Genomic DNA, 19,821 nt, shown 5'->3' on the forward strand with positions numbered 1-19,821 from the left:
ACCCCCAGCATCACTAGGAGGTTTGGGGAGCCTCAGGGGGCAAGGGCCACCCTGAATAACAGCCACAGAGACCTGGGTAGGGGAAGCCAGGACTCACGGTCCCTACACCCTGCACTCAGATCCTGCCCCTGGGGACTTGAAGGCTCTCTGGGATTTGCCAGTGGCTGCCCAGCATGGCTTTAGGAGGGAAGGAGGTTGGGAGCTTGGGGGAAACACATGGCTCCCTTTTGGGGCTCTGTCCTTTTGGCTCCCTCAGAGTAACCCAAACCCAGTTTGGGGACTGCATGGGCCTTGTGGCGGAGGTGGGCACGAGGATGTCTGAGCAGATGTGCAGCTTTTAAAGGGTGAATCCATCTTTATTCTCTAGGTGGTGTCTTGAGATTCATGAGGCCTTTGGGGATCTCAAGCTAGGAACATAGGGAGTGTTTTTGGTGACTGGCCACCAGCAATGGCTCCTGCACCCATCCCACCTTGTCTGACCCCTTAGGGGGTCTGCTTATCAGTCTGCTCCTCCGCCTGTCCCCCCTCTCCAGACGTTGAGGCTGGGTCTTGTTTCCCTTGGTCTGTGCTGGCTCATAGTAGGTGCTCAATCAATGTGAGGTGGCAGTGATGCGGGTGGGAGACTAAGGCAGGACTGGACCCTGCAGGCCCTGCGTGCACCTAAAGGACCTCGGGTGCAAGGCAGAGGGGGCAGAGGATGAGCTTCTGGCCGCTCCCCTTGCAGAATCTCTTTTTCTTTTGACTCTGGGATACAGATAAGTATGGACCCCTCCTCCCAAAAGGAACTTTGTGTTTTGGTTCACTGCGCTCTAGGAACGTGTTGGCCAAGGCACAAATGACATTTTTGTTTTACCTCTGGTGGCCAGGGGTCAGAAAAAGCCCATGCGAGGCTTTCGGTTCCCTGGATGGGAGGGGGACATAGTCACTGCCTTGACTAGTGAGGCCTTGACCCGTGAGGGGTTTCTGGCTTCTCAGAAAAACAACACAAGAGCTGGCTGGTTGGCTCAGCTGGTTAGAGCCCAGTGTTACTACACCAAGGTCAAGGATTCGAATCCCTGTACTTGCCAGCCATCAAAAAAAAGAAATGGAGAGACACAGACACCTAGACGTTCTTGGTAAAACCTCACCTGATGCCTCTTTTGTGTCCCAGCCTCCACAGTGTCCTCAAGGAGGGAGGATGTGTCAGATTAGCAAACCAGGCCCGGGAGAAGGACAAGAAGAGAGGCCCCCAAAGTGACCAATGACTGTGCCCCTAAGGTGGCACAGCCCTGCCCACCATCCTGAGGATTCTGTAGGGATATGTTTGGAGGTGCCAACTCTATTCACTGAGGCCAGCAGAATGCATGTCATTGTTTCCTATCCTCAGCTTCTAATTTAAAAAAAAAAAATTTGTCTAAAAGACAATTCACTATATACAATTTATAGTTTTGTACACTGTCTTAATATGAATGGGACCACTTTTCTACGTGAGCCATTTATTTATTTATTTATTTGGCACCTGGCCAGTATGGCAATCCGAACCCTTGACCTTGATGTTATCAGCATCACGCTCTAACCAACTGAGCTAACCGGCCAGCCTCTAATTGAGCCATTTTTAACCAAAGCGAAATAACGTAAGTAATATAAAGCATCAAAATACAGCATAAGTATACAAAAACAGACATACTAATTCCTGTTGAGACACTCGACCTGTGAGGCATATCCAGGGTTTTTCTCCACATGACAGATGGGGAATGACGTTATGCTTTTTATAATCCACAGTTGTGTTTTGCCCATCCACAATATTCAAAAAAGAATTTGCATCTCGATACATTACAGGAAAAACATTCTATTTATGTTCCATTGTATGCGGGAGTATACTTGGCTGCTCTGAAAGAATACGAGGCACACAGTTTTCTAACAATTTTGTTTCCTTGGCTTCTTTTGCCTGGTGGGCTCTGGCAGTTCTCCGGAGCTGTTAACATCATTAGCAGGGGTTTCTACCTGAAGCACAAAACAGCAGCAGAAACCAAAAGAAAAGAAGAGGGCTGGCTGGTTAGCTCAGTTGGTTAGAGCGCTGTGTTAGAACACTGGGACCTTACCAGCCAGCCGCCGCCCCTACCCCCCTCTAAAAAGAGAAGAGAAATCTTAATGCCCTAATAGCCTGAGATGGCCCTCAATGTTCCACCTGGTGGTCCTTGTTCCACAGGTGCATCTGATGCCCAGAGCCTGGTACTAATAGAGAACACACATATGGTGCCTTGGTTTCCCCACCTGTCATGTGGAGGAAAACCCTGGCTACACCTCATGGGTTGGATGTCAGGATTCAAGGAAGAACTGAGCATGTGGTAGGATGCACAGGACCTGGCCACCCTAAGCCCTCAGCCAGCACGCACAGCCCCGTCTCCATCCTCTACCTCCTCTTCATACAATGCACCTCTAACATAAATCATAACATGTCTTACGTGCAGTATGTATGAGTACATGTGATCTTTAACAAATAAGTTTTTAATACTGGAATAAGTTCAGATGTACAGAGTCCCTCCCCCCCAAATACGAACAACTTACATTATCAGGGAACATTTATCACAAATAAGAAATCGGCATCAGTACATTGCTATGAACCAACCTTCTGATTTTTTTTTTTTGGCGACTGGCTGGCTCGCAGATCTGAACCCGCAACCTGGTGTTATAAGGAAGCGCTCTAAGCAACCGAGCTAATGGGCTAGCCCCATCCTGATGTTATTTGGATGTCATCAGTTCTCCCATTCATGTCCTCTCTCAGGTCAAGGATCTCCACAGCACCCCACTGCATTTGGTTGTCATATCTCTCCATTCTCCTCCGGTCTGGAATGGCTTCTGGGTCTTTCCCAGTTGCTCATGACTTTGGCAGTCTTGGGAGGACTGACCATTTGTCCTACAAGATCCCACAGTCTGAGCCTGTCTGATGTTCTTTTCAAGGTCAGCCTGGGTTATGAGTTCTGGAGGAACACCACGGGGGCCAAGTGCCCATATCAGGGCCCTGTGACATCTACATGATTTATCACAGTGACATCCATCTGCATCACTTGGTTTAAGCGGTGTATGAGTTTCCTGTGATTGCCGTAACAGATGGTCACAAACTTGGTAGCTCCAAATGACAAAAATGTATTCTTGCACAATTCTAGAGGCCAGAAATCCAAAATCAAGGTGTGGGTGGGGTCACATTCCTATGAGGTTCCCAGGAGAATCCATCCTTGTCTCTTCCAGCTTCTGGCAGCCCCTGGTGTCCTTTGGCTTGTGACTGCATCACACCTATCTCTGACTTCAAGTTCTCTGTGTATCAAATCTCCTTCTGCCTTTTTCTTAGGGCACCAGTCATTGGGTTTAGGGCTCATCCTTGACTCCGATGATCTCATCTAGAGATCCTTCACTACACCTGAAAAAACCCTTGTCCAAATAAGGTCACCATTCAACCAACTACAGGTGGCATCTGACAGGTGTCTCCACAATCCAAGTTACTATTTTTCCCTTTTCATACTCTATTCTTTATAATTGAGTCACTAAGTTCAGCCCGCCCTTAGGGGGAAATGGGAGGAGGACTTACATATAATTTTTAATGACTGGAAGATATTCTGTCTAGTGGATGGACCATAGCTCACTCAACCAGTCCACTGCTGTGAGACCTCTACATTGTTTCTGCTGTTTTAGAATTGATAATGTGGCTGCAAGGCCTTGGCATAGTGTTTCCCTTCACTTGAAAGACCTCCTTAGTATAAATTTTCAGAAATGGATTACTGAGTTGAAGGGTGTGGTACTTTTGTGGCTTTCGAGACATAATGCCAATTTTTTCCCCCCAGTTAAAAGGAAATAGTCAAGGGTTCAGATCCCTGTATGGTCAGCCACCAAAAAAAAAAAAAAAAAAAAGAAAGAAAGAAATGCCATTTAAATTGGACTAAAAGCATAGGAGTACTGGTTCAAGGAATAGGAAAGGATGAAGATTTATGAAGTGTCAGGTACAGTTGAATCCAGGGTTAAACAAGGCCATGACTCTGCCGTGGAAAGATGGGCCATGTCTGTTCCTGACTCAGGTCACCCCAGTTTTGCAATCTCAGAACTGTCCCAGGGAAGCCCTCTGATTGGCAAGGATTGGGTCATGGGCCCACGATGATGGGGAGGGGAAACTGCTGAACAGCCCCCAAAATAGACCCATGCAAACCCTCCTGCGATCACAGTCAAGTGGGCTTAGCTGAGCAACGACCACGTGGCACACACCAGGTGGTGATGGAAATTAGCACAGGTACTAAAGTTCAAGGTATGAGAGGCAGTGATTAGATTTGGCGGGGGGGGGGGGGGGGGGCGGGGGAGTTAGGGAAGAGTTCACAGAGCAGCTGTGCATTAGTGCAGGTTATTCCAGTTGCTGGGGACAGACTCCAAACTCCAAGTGGATTAAGCACTAAAGAACAACTTCTTAGACTCATATAAATGGGAAGTCATAGCTATAGTTTCAGGTATAGCTTGATCCAGGGGCTCAAATCATGTCTCCCTTTTCACCAAGTAGCTCTACTGTCTTCTGTATGTAGGATTCTTTCTGCAGAAACCTTTTTCCAGAAGATAGATCCTGATGGCACTGGATTTTAACTATCTCATTTTAGCAACCAGGATGATTAGAGCTCTACTCCCTCCCAGCCCTCATATCCTTCCCAGGAGAGAATCTAATTGACATGGGTAGGTCATGGGCTCCTCCTCTAACCAATCACTAGGACAGGGAAATGGAGAACTCTGATTGGCCACCTCTATGTTCAAAGGGCTAACAGAAAGCTGCAGTGACTACATTCCACCACACGGGGTCACCCAAGCAGAGGTTTCGACAATGCATCCAAGTTTGCCAGTTTGGCAGAAGACACTGCGCGTAGAAAAGTCTAGAATAGTCAGAATGGAGTAACCCAGCATACGATTTTCTTCCCACTTCCATCACCACGTTGATGCTGAGCCATCTCATGGACCCACTTTCTTTGTTTACATCAAGCAACCTTTGCCCTTGGCAAACGAGGCGTGGCTGGGCACCCGGATCCCTCTAACACAGTTGGCATATTGCTGTTGGCATCTCACCAGCATCCTACACACATCTCAGACCTCTCCAGCCTTTCCGGGCCACCCAGTGGGGCTTGAACTTGGTAATGCTTATTGTGAACACTGGCGTCACTTTTGGTGCCTGGAGTACCCGGTGAGCAATGCCTCCCATGGAGTGGGGGGCAGGGAATTCATCTGCAGCCCCTCTTGGATCCACATCCCTTCAACCCTCAATGTTCCACAAGCGGCTTCCTCTTGTAAGACTCCCTGGGCTTTCTCCGACCTCCACAGCCCACTCTACCTGGATGTGGGGCAGGCCAGAGGGTCAGAGGATTTGGATTTTTGGGGAGCAGCCCTAAGCCAATGACAGACAGAACTTGGAGAATAAACACCTCGGCTCCCCTGCTCCTGGGGTGGGACCACCTGCCGCAGGGATCCTTCCCCCCTTGTCTCAGATCCTCAGCCCCACAGGGGCTTCTTGCAATCACCACCTGAATAAGACACAGGCCCTTGAGTTTTCATTTCAGAGTCAGTTTCCAGGGGACAGCAAAACCCCAGCCTACGTCATGAGTATGGCAGTTCGATGCTCATTTTCTTTCTTTCATGTTCTTTTTTTTTTTTTTTTTTTTTGGCAGCTGGCCATACAGGGACCCAAACCCTAGACCTTGGTGTTATAATACTGTGCTTTATTGGTCTTGCATTTTCTGATCCCATAGATTTTGTAAAACCCGCCAACATCCTCCCCCACAAATTCCTTTTTGCTCCAGTTGTCAGAGTTGCCTGACAAAATCAATTTCACACTCCTGATCCAGCCAGGTTCACCCCCACAGTTCACTGTTTGCCCCTGAACAGACCTGATATTCCCTAACTTCATGTTTTTCCTCCTTAAGCTTTCTGCCATTGTCAAGATTCTTTCAGCTCTGATGGAAAACTGAGCTCAAACAGGCCTGCGCAATGAAGAAAACTTCATGGCTCATACAGTGGGAAAGACCAGAGTAATGACCTGGCTTCAGGCACGGCTAGCTTGCCCTTTTCCCATCTCCTTCCTTTCGAGTATTGCCTTTGTTTTGCAAACCTCAGGAAGGACAACTGTTGGTTCAGGGCCACTGGGTGCTGGCACTTTATATGGGCTTCACATCTTATCAGTCCACACGGTAGCCCTGGTTGGCAGGGATGAGGAACATACCTGAGACTCTCAGCTCCTTTGCAGCAGAATTGAGCACCGAGACCCTTCTCTCCTCATCAGGTCTTGGAGGGAAGATTTTAGTGCCCCAAAGCTTCTGGTGGGAGGCAGCTGGGTCTGTGGGTTCCCATCCTCTTCCACCCAAGTCTTTGAGGCCTGGTATACGGGAGTCTTTCATTGAGAAGTAGAGCATCAAGAGTTCCCCAACCCTGCTCCAAGAAGCATAAGATCTTTTTAGCCAGGAGTCACCCATCTCAGACCTGGTAAGAAAAGACTTTCAGGCCAATGCTGAGGCTTGGGAGGGTGGGAGGGTGACAGTCACTGGGTAAGGTCCCCTATTGCTCATTTATAAGCCTGAAGGTTGAAGCATGCGGCCAGAGGATGGAACCGTTGATGGGCACCCCGCTAAGCCTCTCATAGGAAATCAGGCTGCAGTCATACTCACCAGTATGTGAAACTACATGCATGATCACCTTGGAGAAGAGAGCTATTCAAATGAACATTCAAAGGCATAAAGCTTTTACTTGATGTAGTAGATTGAATAGTATCCCCTAAAAAGATACGTCCACGTGCTAACCTCCTAGTAAGTACCTGTGAATGTGACCTTAATTGAAATAGGGTCTTAGGGTTGGCCCGTGGATCACTCGGGAGAGTGTGGTGCTGATAATACCAAGGCCACGGTTTCGGATCCCATATAGCGATGGCCGGTTAGCTCACTGGGTGAGCGTGGTGCTGACAACACCAAGTCAAGGGTTAAGATCTCCTTACCAGTCATTAAAAAAAAAAAAGAACTAGGGTCTTAGCAGATGTAATTAAGTATCTCCAGGTGACAGCATCCTGGATTTAGGGTGGGCCTAATACGAGAGAGTAACATCCTCATAAGAAAAAGGAGAGGAAATATCTGGCTGCAAAAATCCAATCTATATCCTTGAACAGGGGAGTTTAGCTGTTACATAGAAAACATTTAGAGTTGGATTACAATGACTTGTATATGCTTTCTTAATTTCAGGAGTGAGAACTCATGTGCGAAGTGCAGGTTATTTTCTGTTATCCTGAAAACTTCAAGGGCTTTTATGACTATAGCAAGCATGTAGCTTACCCATTGAAAGACAGCTGGATGGGTGCTCATGGGATAGAAGACTAAGCATCTTTCTTCTTTTTTTTTTTTAAAGATGACCGGTAAGGGGATCTTAACCCCTGACTTTGTATTGTCAGCACCACGCTCTCCCAAGTGAGCTAACCGGCCATTCCTATATAGGGATCTGAACCCTTGGCCTTGGTGTTATCAGCACCACACCCTCCCGAGCGAGCCACGGGCTGGCCCAGACCAAGCATCTTTCAATTGGAGTTTCTGTAAACCATATGGAGAGGAGCATCCTATTTCAAATACAGTGGGGGAAAGGAGTGTTTTCAAATGACGGACATTCTATACTGGTGCTTTGTCTATGATATTAATTGGAAATAAAAATATGCAGAAGTAAAAAAAAAAAGAAAAGAAAAGAAAAAGGAGAGGAAGATTTGAGACAAAGAAGGCCATTTGAAGACAGAGGCAGAGATTGGAGTGATGTGTCTATAAGCCAAGGAACACCAAGGATTGCTGAGAGCCACCAGAAGCCACCAGAAGCCAGGAGAGAGGCATAAAACTGTCCCTCAGAGACTTCAGGAGGAGCCAACCCTGTTGACACCTTAATTTTGGAATTCTGGCCTCCTGAACTGCAAGAAAACCAAGTTCTGTCGTTTTAAGCTGCCCAGTGTATAGTAATTTATTACAGCAATGCTAGGAAACTAGTGCACTTGCCTATTTATTCAGTTACTGTCTCTCTCCCCGTGCCCCAGGTGGGCCAGGAATTTTGTGTTTTGTTCATTTCTGTGAACAGAAGCGGGTACACAGTAAGCGTGCAATAAAGAGCTGTTGCATGTCTCACTAGGAGCCTGAGGGGCGACACTAGGCACATTCCCAGTAACCACGGAACTTCTCCCCTCAATTGCACACTGGAGACATTAACTGGCTCTACCCACAGCGTGGAGCCCAGGAGACCGGAAGGGCTTCCCCTGCGCGTGCGTCTTCGCCCACAAAGCATCCTGCAAGGGAGCGCTTGCTCCGCCCCTTTTGCCGCACTCGCAGTGCCACTTTACGGCCCTCTCCCTTGTTTCCCCGGCGGGAACGCTGCCTGCTCCGCGCCCACGTACCCAGGAGGCCCCCCGCTCTACTCCGCATGGATTGGTTGTTCATCCCTACAGCTGCGTGCTGATTGGCTCTCATCTCTGTCACTCCTTTTCGGCCTAGTGGCGCGCGGCCCGGCAGTGCTCGGCAGGAGCGTGAGAGGAGGCGGTAGCGGCGGAAGTGGCCGGCGAGCCCGGTCCCCGCCAACACCATGGTGAGGGCAGGGCGACGGCGGGGTCTTACCGGGAGGCGGGGGGCGCAGCCGTCCAATGCCTTCTGGGGGATAAGGGCCGGGGCGGCGCCGGACGAACGTGCAGTCCGAGCCTCGAGCCCAGACCCCCGGCTCGAGGCGGGGAAAATGAGGCCGGAGACAGTAGGTGGCTCCGCCGGCGTGCTCAGCCCGTCGGTGTCGGGGGATTTAGGGTTGAACGCATGTGCATCCTTAGCACAGCGGCCTCGCCGCCGTCTTCCCATTTTGCAGATGGGGAAACTGAGGCCAGAGAGAGGAGACCACCGAAGGCCACGGTGATGCAGCAGAGTGAGTTTTCGGGCAGGAGAGGGATTCCGCGCTCGCCCGGCTCAGTGTAACCTCGTAGCTGGAAAAGCTGGAGCGCTGGGAAGTTGGGGCCGGTCTGAGTTCTCGAGGGAAGTCAGTTTGGGGGATGTCAGGGCTTGGGGGCCTTAGAATGTCAGCAGTAAGATCTCTTGCGTGCACCTTATTTCCCGGGTGGAAAGTAGACCCGGAGAGGGAGTTGTTTCCCCCGGGTCACAGAGCATGTTGTTTCAAGGGATGGGGGCGTTTTGAGCCAGGGGTGGACAGTGCATCCTCCAGTAGTATAGAAAGACAAACTGAGACTCACCCAGGGCCGCATTGTTCACGGTTGTGGAGGTTCCCCAACGTACAGGTACGGAAGTGGGCAGCCTCCTGGCCATTAGCACCCAGCCCTTATGTTTTCAGGGAGAGAAACCAAGGCCCCCAGTGGGGGAGTGACTTCCAGAGTCATTCCGTGAGACAGCGGGGGATACTGGACCCAGGCCAACGAGGGCCCCCAAGGGGTGGCAGCACATTTCTCAGCCCAGGATTTAGTGAGAATTCCTGCTGAATCTTCCCGGTCGGGATAGGGGTTCAAAGAAGAGAACCCGTCTGTCTCTGCTGTATACCGGGAGGGCAGAGTTGGCACAAGGGAATGAGCAGAACTAGAAGGATCCATCTCTGCATTAAGCTCCATGGAGGCAGGATCTTTGTTTGTATCACTGATGTTTGTATCACTGATATATTCTTGGTGTGCGGAACAGTGCCTGTGCGAAGTTTGGATTCATTCATTCCGCCTGTTCCCACCTTCTGAACATCCAGAGAGTACCCAGGTCCTGGCTTTCTGGGAGTTTCCTGGAGGAGTAGCCAGGAGTGGACAAGGCATGACAGACATACTCTCCCAGTTCCCTGTGGTCAGGGCAGAGCTAGAAGAAGGAGTGGCCTGGGTGAGTGGTGGGGGTAGGGAGTCCTGTAAGGCTTCCTGAATTAGTCCTTGATCGGTCTAGACCTGAAGACCAGACCCCAGATGTCCTAAGAAATCCCAGAGAAAGGAATTCCCTTTCCTGAAGCTCTGTGACTGTCTCAGCACCAGATGGCCCTGTCTCCCCCTGAACTGGGTAACTGACCCTCTTCCATTTCACTAGGTACTTTGATGTACCTTTTAAATTCTTGAGGATCCACCCTTCCTCTGACCTCTGTCTCCAGCAGGTTTGGGGGATGAGGACAGGGGGAGTGGTAGAGGAAATCAAGACATGGTCACTGTTCGAGGCCATTGCAGCCTTGGAGGGCCTCAGCCTGGGAGTTGAGTCCCTGTCCCTATACTACTTCTCCCCATCTGAGCCACTCTTTTCATTATCTGTGGGTTGGGGCAAGTGTCCCACCTACCCTGCACCTCCTTGGGTAGTGTGTGCTTTTCCCTCCTGTATTTATTCAGCAAATATTTAGCCAGTCCCTCTCGTGTGCCTGGCCCTTTGCTGGGTGCTGGGCAAAGTCGACACCCACTTTGAGTTTTCCAATCTAGCCTGGGGGAAAGGTAGTAAATAAACAAGGTAATTAGAGGCTGCCTACATCCTGTAATGGAAACAGCCGTACGGCAGAGGGTGGCCATTAGGGCCTAGCTGCAGGAGATCTGGGGAAGGTCACTCCAGGCGGAGGCAGCAGCAGGAACAAGGGTCAGATGGCAGGAACGGGTGTGTTGGCCATTGTTGCTATAGCCTCGGCCTGGCTCTGTGGCCCATCTGAGGAGGGCTGTGACAGTCCCATCTGTGTCTGACATTCTACTGCTTTGTGGATAGGGGACTGCCAGTGACAGTGGAAGAGGTTGTGGGTCCTCCAGGGCTGTGCTGCTGGTAGCTGGGTCAAGGTAGTGAACCAAGAAGGGCTGTCATCAGCATAGAAGGTGTGTGTACACAGGACATCTGTGAGTCACCTGCTGACAACAGGCACCAGCCTCTAGCTGGCTCTGCCAGGGCTTGCTTTGTGTCCCTGGGCAGGTCCCTCCCTTTCTGGGTGCTTAGGCCTCATCTGCAGACTGAGTGGACACTGAGTCCATCTTCATTCTTGCCTTCAGGGGCTTGCCTGACTTCTGCCCCTTCTCCAGCATCCTGGGAGTAGAGGCCAGGCATCTCATCCCCCTGGGAAGAAAACAGGCTTGCCAAGGAAAATCCGCAGCTTCTCCACAGTAAAGGGTGACCCGGGCATGGGCCCCACGTGCCAGCCTGGGGCCCCTGTGTTTCCTCTAGGCTCTCTAGCGTCAGGGGGTTGCATTCCAAGTGAGAAGCCTGCAGGCTGGCCCCAGCCCGCACACCTGCTGCTTCTAGGAGCGGTGCCCCTCCACCACGTGGCCTCTCCTTCCTCCTTATCTGGCCCTTCCAGGAAGTCAGCGGAGGAAGTGGGCTTGGGCCTGGCTTCCTGCTGGTGCCAGACCTTCCCCAGGCAGCTCTTCTCAGGAAGGGCCTGTGGGATGCAGGATTCCCTCCCCAACCCCTTCCTTCCACTGGGGAGCCACCCGGGACGAGGGGTGGAGAGCCATTTCCGCTTCCACACGGTGAGGCCTTTGAGTTCCCACCCCCATGGATCGGGGTGGGGGTGGGGGGCCCGGGACTCCCTGCAGAGGCTACTGGAGGCCAGGGCAACTGAAATTCCAAAGTTGCCGGGGCAAGGTGGGGTGAAGCCTCTGTCCCCTGTGAGGCAGTTTATCACCTTCAAGGCCCCTCGGTGCTGGCATCTTCATCATGGTTGTACTGGTGTGGGCATGTTGTTGGACCGTGGATCCAGGCACTGCCACCTGAGTCACCCTTCTGGAAACCTGGAGGCAGCCTCCAGAGTACGGGTCATGCTTTGTGTCTCCAAAATGAAAGAGCTGATTTTTTTTTTTCCCCAGTTAGAAGAACATAATACTTTGGTCATAAAATTCAGTAATGACAGAAAAAGGTACGAGGGTGCTTTAGAAAGTTTGTGGGCAAATAGAATTGAAAGAGAATAGAAATTTTTCCATGAACTTTTTGAAGTACCCTAGTGTGTCCTGAAAGCTCACCTTACCTGGGTGAGTTTTTTTTTTTTTTCTTAATTTTATTTTATCGATATACAATGTGGTTGATTATTGTGGCCCATTACCGATACCTCCCTCCCGACAATGTCCTTTCTGTTTGCTTGACCTGGGTGAGTTTTTAAAGATTATATCTTTCATCTGCCATTGCTTGTAGTAACCAGACTTTTTCTGGAATCTTCCTCTGCCCTCACCTGGGGAACTCCTGTCTTTGAAAACCCAGGTGTGACCTCAGAATGGGGTTGTCTCCCCAGTCGGGGCTGCCCTCTGAGGTGTGGCCTTAGACAGACAGACAGGGTCGGATGAGCCTCTGTGTCCCTAGCTTTGTGCTGGGCAAGACCCTCGGTCTCCAACTTGCAGTGTCCTCAGCTCTGTCTCCTGGTGTCCTCCAGCCTGGGTGTGTCTCAGAGATGCCAAATGCGTGTAAAATGCAGGTGGCAGAAGGACCTCTGTTGTGGTGCAACTGCAGCATGAGTTGTAACGAGATGACCAGAACAGTCAGCACCAAGACCTGGTGGTGGCCGCCTCTGGGAGAAAAGAGGGGCGCAAGGCTCTCTTTCCTAATCCAGGGTCAGGCAGAGTGAGGAAGTAGCATTTTCAGTTGGGGGTGATCGACGTGCTCTTGCACCCCCAGCTCTGGACGACTGGTCGTGGGAGCAGTGCGTCCCATCCCCACCCAGAGGCCAGAGCGCCCAGGTGCTGGTCAGACAGACCCAATCACGAGGCTCCATTTGCCTTTCAGCTCCCCCTGTCCTTGCTGAAGACGGCTCAGAACCACCCCATGGTGAGTATGCATGGCCCGGGATGGAGACGGGGACGCTGTGGGCAGAGGGCATCCTGCCTGCTTCCTGCCTGTCCACCAAACACTGCAGTTCGTTGTCCTCTCCCTCGCACACATGTCCAGACCTGTGTTGTTTCTGCTACTTGTGAGAGTACTGCGTGCTTATTAAGCATTTCAAACCCTACAGACGTATAGAAAGTGGAAGCTGCTTCCTTAATCTTCCCAGTGACTTCACTGAGTCTTTGATGTACACATGACCGGACTCACCATGTGTGCAAGTGTGGATGTAACTTTTTTTCACATAAATGGGATCATGCTGTGTGCATTGTTACCTAAACTACTTTTTGTCCTTAATGACAGTGTGGCACCTTTCCACACCGATGTGTTGTTTCTTTCCTTCTTTTCCCCCACAGATACATACACCATTCAGTGGCACTTAGGACATTCACACTGTTGTGCAACCACCAGCTCTGTCTAGATTCAGAATATTCTCATTACCCCAAAAGGAAACTCTGCATACGTCAGCAGTCACTTCCCACCCCCCACCGCCAGCCCCTGACAACCACGAATCTGCTTTCTGTCTCTGGATTTACCTATTCTGGACATTTGATATGAATGTGATCATAGAATATATGTTTTTCTGTGTCTGGCTTCTTTTATTCTGCATGATATTTCTGAGGTTCATCCACATTGTAGTGTGTGTCAGGACTTCATTTCTTATGGCCAAATGGTGTTGCACTATGTGGGTATACAGCACATCGTGTTAATCTGTTCATCTGCTGATGGGCATTGGGGCTATCGCCACTTTTTGGCTATTGCAGACAGTGCTGCTGTGAACATCTGTGTCGTGTCTTTGTGCCATGTATCTTTATTTCTCTCAGGCAGATACCTAAGTTGATTCTTTTTTTAAATCTCAGCCTTTTCTTAGCACAGCATCTCTTCACAATTTTGTGCTACTTATCTTTGTCCTCCAAACACACCAAAATGGACAAGTAATAATTATTATAATGAAAAACAGCGTTTTCAGACCACCAGAGCCATGCGCCTGGTGTTGAAGGGATGTCTGCCCGGACCAGCCTGGATGTGCCTGCCTGGCCCCGGCCACCCTGAGTCAGTGGCCACTATTACTTCGACCTAGTTTTCCCCTTTAAAGATTTGGATATGTTTTAATTGCCCAAAGAATGGTCTCACTGGAGAGTTTAACAGCGCCAGCAATGTGTACAGGGAAGCAGATCCTGTGGCCTGTAAGAAGGGCCATTTGAGGGCACTGGATGCTGTGGCTGTGTCCCCCCAGGTATCTGGACCAGGCCTGGGCAGTGGTGGCCCAACTCCAGTGGGGCCCATGCAACAGGGCTGAGGCCACAGCCAACCCGTGGCCCGTTTCTCTTCCAGCTGGTGGAGCTCAAAAATGGGGAGACATACAACGGGCACCTGGTGAGCTGTGACAACTGGATGAACATTAACCTGCGTGAGGTCATCTGCACGTCCAGGGTGAGGCCCGCCCACTGCTGGGGGTGCATGCTTGGGCAGGGGGCTTACCACTACTCGGTGTCCTCACTTCTTCTTCTTCTTTTTTTTTTTTTTTTTGTCTTTTTTGTGACCGGCCACACCGCGCTCAGCCAGTGAGCGCCCCAGCCATCCCTATATAGGATCTGAACCTGCGGCGGGAGCGCTGCTGCGCTCCCAGCTCCGCACTCTCCCGAGTGCGCCACGGGGTCGGCCTGGTGTCCTCACTTCTAAGTGGGGTGAAGACCTCGCCCTCAGTCTTGTGGGAGGAGCCAGTGGGTACAGGGGCAGGGCCTAGGGCCAGGCTGGGCCTCCAGGTCCCCCAGTTTGCTCTGGACTTTGCAGCTGTGGTGTGGGGAAGCTGCCCCTGGCTGGTGCTGAGCAGAAGCAGGGATCAGGCTGCCCCACTGGCCTCAACACTGTGTGTCTGTCTGTGCCACCCCTGACCAGGAAGGTCTTGCGCCTGGGGGCTGGCATGTGGCCACCCCCTTGCCTGATCCTCCTCCCCGGCTCCTGTGGGCCATGGTGGTGTGGCTGTGTGACAGCCAGGATGTCCAGACCACCAGGGGGCGAGGGCAGCACCAAGGCCCCAGTGGACCAGGAGCCATTGGCAGGAGCCTGAAACCAGGAAGTGCCTGGCTAGGAGCACTGCTGGATGGCTAGGGCTGGGGGACGGTGCCCCTGGGCTCATGGTCCTTTCCCCACCTTGGGATGACCCACAGAGATGAGGACAAGGATAGGACAGTGGTGAGGGCGATGGCATTCTCGCTAACCTGTGCCTTGACCCTCTCTCTGCCCCATTGTCAGTCAGTCCCCCACAGTACAGGGAGAAAGCTGCTAGGAGGTGAGATGTCTGCCCCAGCCACCTCAACAGAGCAGGGCAGGGGAGTGCCTCCTTACTTCCCAAAGCGGCTGGCTCTTGTGTGGGCGGGGCACCCCTTCCTCACAGACTTGGCTTCTGATCCCGTGGTGGGGGTCGTTCCACAGCAGGCCACCAGAATGGGCCTCCTGGCATTTGATGTTCTGCTGGCGGGCATCTGGATGGGGGCCCAGCCTGGTGCACAACCGTGTACATGTCGTTCTGCACTGCCTGACAGGTCTTTGTCCATATCTGGGACTTGGAGTATGCGAGTGTGTCACAGAGCATGAGCATGTAGGGTTTTGTTCATGCCCCCTCACCCCAGATGTGACAAGATGATGCCTTTAATTCAGAGGCTGGATAATCCCTGGTGTTGGTCTGGCCTGCACTGCCAGCTTAGCCTGGACCCATGGCTTTCCCTGGGCAGTGACCCTCTGTGACTGAGGATCATGCCTCTGTCACCATGGATTGGGAAGGGAGGCCCGTGTGACTCCTACTCCCTCCCTTGGATGGTAGGATGCAGAGACCCCACCTTTCTGGGAAGCAAATGCCCTGAGGCCTTGAGGGGTTCCTGTGTGGTCAGGGGCTTATGTGTGTCCCTGGGGAGAGTTAGCAGCCAAACAGTCCCTTTGTCCGCCGAGACTGACCCAGGTGTGGAGGAGAGAGACTGACGGGAGCATCAGGGGTCTCAGGGAGGTGAGGCCTGTCCGGGGCTAGAGTTAGCTGGACAGGGGAAGGCAGGAACCATGTGTGTAAGCCAGGGGCAAGCCTGTGGTATGTGTTCCAGAAGCAGTTCCATCTGCAAGGTTGGGAGTGGGGGGCTGGGAGAGAACAGCCAGGCGGGGATGGATCTTGGGCCTTTGGGGCCATGCTGAGGAGTCTGGACCTCTTCCTCAGGCCAAAGGGATTCCTGGGTGGGTTCTAAGCAGGGAGATATTGGGATCTGTTTTCTAGGAGCATGGGGGTGAAGGGCTGTCCAGGAGCCCAGGCAGAGGCCTAGTGGGGCTAGGAAACTAATCTGATAGAAGAGGCCCTGGCTCCTGCCCAAGGGTGTTGGCAGTGGGGTGGGGACAGGGCCTTATGCAAATCTCTTGACACATCCTGGTGGGAGAGGCAGCTGATATCTTAGGAACCTCAGGTTTGGCCTGGATGGGAGCAGATGCTGCCCCTAGCCATCTGCACCCAACTCTGCAGGGACCCCCACAGATCTGAGACCCCCTCCCAGGGCTGAGCTGGACAGGGTGAGCAAAACCGGACTCCCTTCTCACACAGGACGGGGACAAGTTCTGGCGGATGCCCGAGTGTTACATCCGCGGCAGCACCATCAAGTACCTGCGTATTCCTGACGAGATCATTGACATGGTCAAGGAGGAGGTGGTGGCCAAGGGCCGCGGCCGTGGTGGCCTGCAGCAGCAGAAGCAGCAGAAGGGCCGTGGCATGGGGGGCGCCGGGCGAGGTAGGCCTCCCCTCCCCTGCAGCAGGCCGCACCACGTGGCGGCTGTCCTTGCTGTGTTGACATTCTTGGCTGGTGTCATCACAGCGTGTCCCTGCCTCTGAGCTGCCCGCCCCGTGAAGCTGAAGAAGGCGGGTGGATATGACTCACAGGGCCCCTCTGGGGAGCGGCTGGTGCTGCTGAATGTCATCCATGCAGGGCAGCGCCCACCGGGTGGGGATCTGGGCGCTGTGTAAGTGGAAGGGCTACGCTTGCAAGCCCTGCGCTCCGGGCTGCTCTGCTGGTGTAGCTCAGGGAGCGGCAGGACCTGGGCCCTGAGCCCTGATCTTGCTGCTTGGCTCCCACTGTGTTACCTCCTGGTGGGTGCTCCGGGCACATCTAGTTGCCTCCCCAAGCCTCAGTTTCTCTTCTGCAGAGGGGTCCGTCAGTGCCCATGTCTCCAGTGTGCTGTCAGGGACCCCAGCTTGTCATGGCATGAGACCCTTTCCTTGCTATGATTCCCTTATACAACGCCAAGATCATGTCTCTTCTGATGGACTCTTGCCTCCCTCCCTCCTTGAGAGATTATAAATCTGGCATAAAATTCGGTTTGTTCTGCTGTCAGCTTGGGCCCAGAGGCCATCTGCAGATCCCTAGCTCTGTATTCTTAGAGGGCCCTGGCCTTTCTTTCTTTTATCTGTAAGCACCTCCTGTGTGCCAGGCTGAGGTCCTGGCCTGGGGGCTTGAGGCAAAGCCTGACCTACCCTCCAGTAGCTCCCCCGGGAGGCCACAGGGCCCTGAGCAGAATCTCATGGGATGGTCAGGAGTGAGCCAGGGAAGGGGGCAGGGATGGTGTTCCTGGCAGGGAGCCTCTGTAGGCCTGGGGGTGAGCCTGTGCCTGGGCCATGCCTCTGTCTGTCCCCTGTGCTAGCCTAAGGGCCTAGCTCTTAGCACTTGGTCTCAAGGCTGTTGAAGGGGGGTTTCTTGGCCCTCAGCGGCAGCAATCTTGCAGAAGCCCCTCCAGGCCACAAAGCTGGCCTTGCCTGGTAAGAGGTGAGGCTGGATGGCCCACGGCTGGCTGGCAAGAGCCCTGGGACCTCTTGGAGCCTCTGTGACGCCAGAGCCCAACTCCACTTTACGGAGTTGAGGTGTGCAGAGAAGACAGTGATTCCAGCCTCTGCAAGTGTCAGTCCCAAACTGCAGGCTGAAGGCTCCCCCCGCCAGTACGCTCCACAGAGGGGCCCCGTGGTGGGTGCTGTGGGTCTACCGGCTCCTCTCGCTGGAGTTGGCTTTCCTGGTTTCCGAAACTCTGGTGACTAATCCTCAAGTGTTTACCTGGCTAGAAGTTTCCCAGAAATAGCTCCCTAGGGGGCTGGCCGGTTTGCTCAGTTGGTTAGAGCGCAGTGTTATCAGGGTTTGTATCCCCATACTGGCCAGCTGCCCCCCCCCGCCCCCAAATAGCTCCCTAGATGGGGCTCACAGAGCCAGGGGTCCTGGGAGATGCGACTCTTTCTTGCACCCCCAAGTGGAGGAGTGTCAGGTTGGGACTCAGTGCTATGTGCAGGCACGTGCCCCTCCACTCTCCACCAGGCCTGGTGTGCAGCAGGGGTGACGTGAAGGGGCACCTGGCATACACAGGGTGCTGGGGGTGTGTGCCCAGTGCCACTGCCCTTGGTGGTGACCTCTGCCCTGGGCATGGCTCACTTAATGTAAGTGTTCATCAGCACCCACTGGGGACCTCTCTGGGTGGTGGTGGGGTGCCAGGTCTCTGATTGCCCCTCTCCCAGTGGTAAGATCCACATGCTCCTAGCTCAGAGGCTTCCTGTGAAACACGGTCCATTTGTCCTGGTGGCCTTGGGCCAGCTGGGGAGACCACTCCCCTGCTTTCATCTCCAGGGCTGGACATGCAGAAATCCTCCTTTCTGTCTGTCTTCTGGGCAGGTGGCTGTGGGGCTGTGGGTGCTGCTAGAGCAGAGGAGGCCTGGGTCCCCATTGCAGCCCCCAGCTTCGTCATGCTGCCCCCGTCTCTGCCTCCACCTGCCCCAGCCTTGGCCTTGCTCTCCCCTCCTGGAAGCCCTTCTGGCTTTGTCCTTTCCAACGACCCCCTGCCCTGGTCTTTTCCCAGAATGCCTGCCTCAAGTCCCTGTGTGACTTGACATCGTCCTCTGTCCTTTCTGGCCCTGGGGGCTGCGTTTTGTCTCTTGTCATTATGAGAACATTCTGGAAGACCCACCCATGCCTGCCCTGGTCAGCTGCTCCACCCCAAGTTGGGGAGGTTGGAGGAGCACTGTCCCCACTTCACCGATTAGGTGGGTTCGATGATCCAGGCCAGAGTCCAAGGCCCATCTGGCTCCCCTGCAGCCCCCTCTCTCTGTCCCACAGGTGTGTTTGGCGGCCGGGGCCGAGGCGGGATTCCAGGCACGGGCAGAGGCCAGCCAGAGAAGAAGCCGGGCAGACAGGCGGGCAAGCAGTGAGTCCTCCCCAGAGACCGAGCCGCGCCTCCCTCCCGCCCGCTTCAAGGGTCTCCTCCGGTTCACGGATCTGTCCTGAGAGAAAAGCAGCAGCAGGTGGGGGGAGGACCCCCCTCACACACACTGCATTTTGTGATTCTCCACTTTAGGTGAAGTTTCTTTTTTTTTAACCAGCAGTTCTACAGTTGGGAATGTCCTATGGGTGTTTTTGGTTTTGTGAAGTCACCATCTCAGCAGCCAGCTTGATCCTGGAAGATTCTGTGTATTTAAGGCAGCTTTGAAGCCCTCGCTCTTGTTTTAAGGACATTTTCCAAACAGATTTGTTTTGCATTTAACACTGCAGCCTCTCGTGGCGGTGAAAAGACAGGAGGTTTTTATTTTCAGCTGTTCCTGCTTAGATTGACAGACTTCAGAGTTTCCTTAAACGAGGCCCCAAAATTGCCTTTTAAAACAAACGCAGACGAATGACGTATGCCTTAGAACCTGTTCCGGGATGTTGCTGGGCCCTGCCTCTCCGTTTCCTCTCTGTGTTACAAAAGTAAAGTGGACCCAATTACAGACTGCAAATCCATCATTCCTTCTGAGCCGCTGGGCGCACCTGGCGAGTTGTGTCCTCTGTCCCCGAGCTCAGGAAATCACAGTCCCCGCGAGAGAAGCTTCCTTTCCAGGGCTGTGGCCTGTCTCACTAGGCGGGAGTGTTTCTACAGGGTCACTGGTTCCACATCCCTTGGTGTGTCCTCTTATAAAAGGCGAGACTGGTGTCTGGGTGGTAGCCGGCTACTGAGGGTCCCCCTCAGCCCCCGCGCCAGATTA

General features: G+C 52.9%; 1 protein-coding gene across 2 annotated transcripts; it reads left to right on the forward strand.

Moving 5' to 3' along the window:
• The first annotated feature begins 8,483 nt into the window (after positions 1-8,483).
• Positions 8,484-19,566, forward strand: LSM4 (LSM4 homolog, U6 small nuclear RNA and mRNA degradation associated). 2 transcript variants are annotated; one of them, XM_063110758.1, is made up of 6 exons: positions 8,513-8,592; positions 8,860-8,916; positions 12,702-12,743; positions 14,133-14,231; positions 16,378-16,561; positions 18,920-19,566. In XM_063110758.1, exons 3-6 carry the CDS (start codon positions 12,741-12,743, stop codon positions 19,009-19,011), a joined length of 378 nt encoding a protein of 125 aa, XP_062966828.1. In that variant the 5' UTR covers positions 8,513-8,592; positions 8,860-8,916; positions 12,702-12,740; the 3' UTR covers positions 19,012-19,566. The 2 variants fall into 2 exon arrangements, with proteins under 2 accessions (XP_062966827.1, XP_062966828.1); XM_063110757.1 differs by lacking the exon at positions 8,860-8,916 and having other exon boundaries at positions 8,484-8,592.
• Positions 19,567-19,821: the final 255 nt, after the last annotated feature.

This window comes from Cynocephalus volans, chromosome 10 (assembly GCF_027409185.1).
Source record: "Cynocephalus volans isolate mCynVol1 chromosome 10, mCynVol1.pri, whole genome shotgun sequence".
Lineage (NCBI taxonomy): Eukaryota > Metazoa > Chordata > Mammalia > Dermoptera > Cynocephalidae > Cynocephalus > Cynocephalus volans.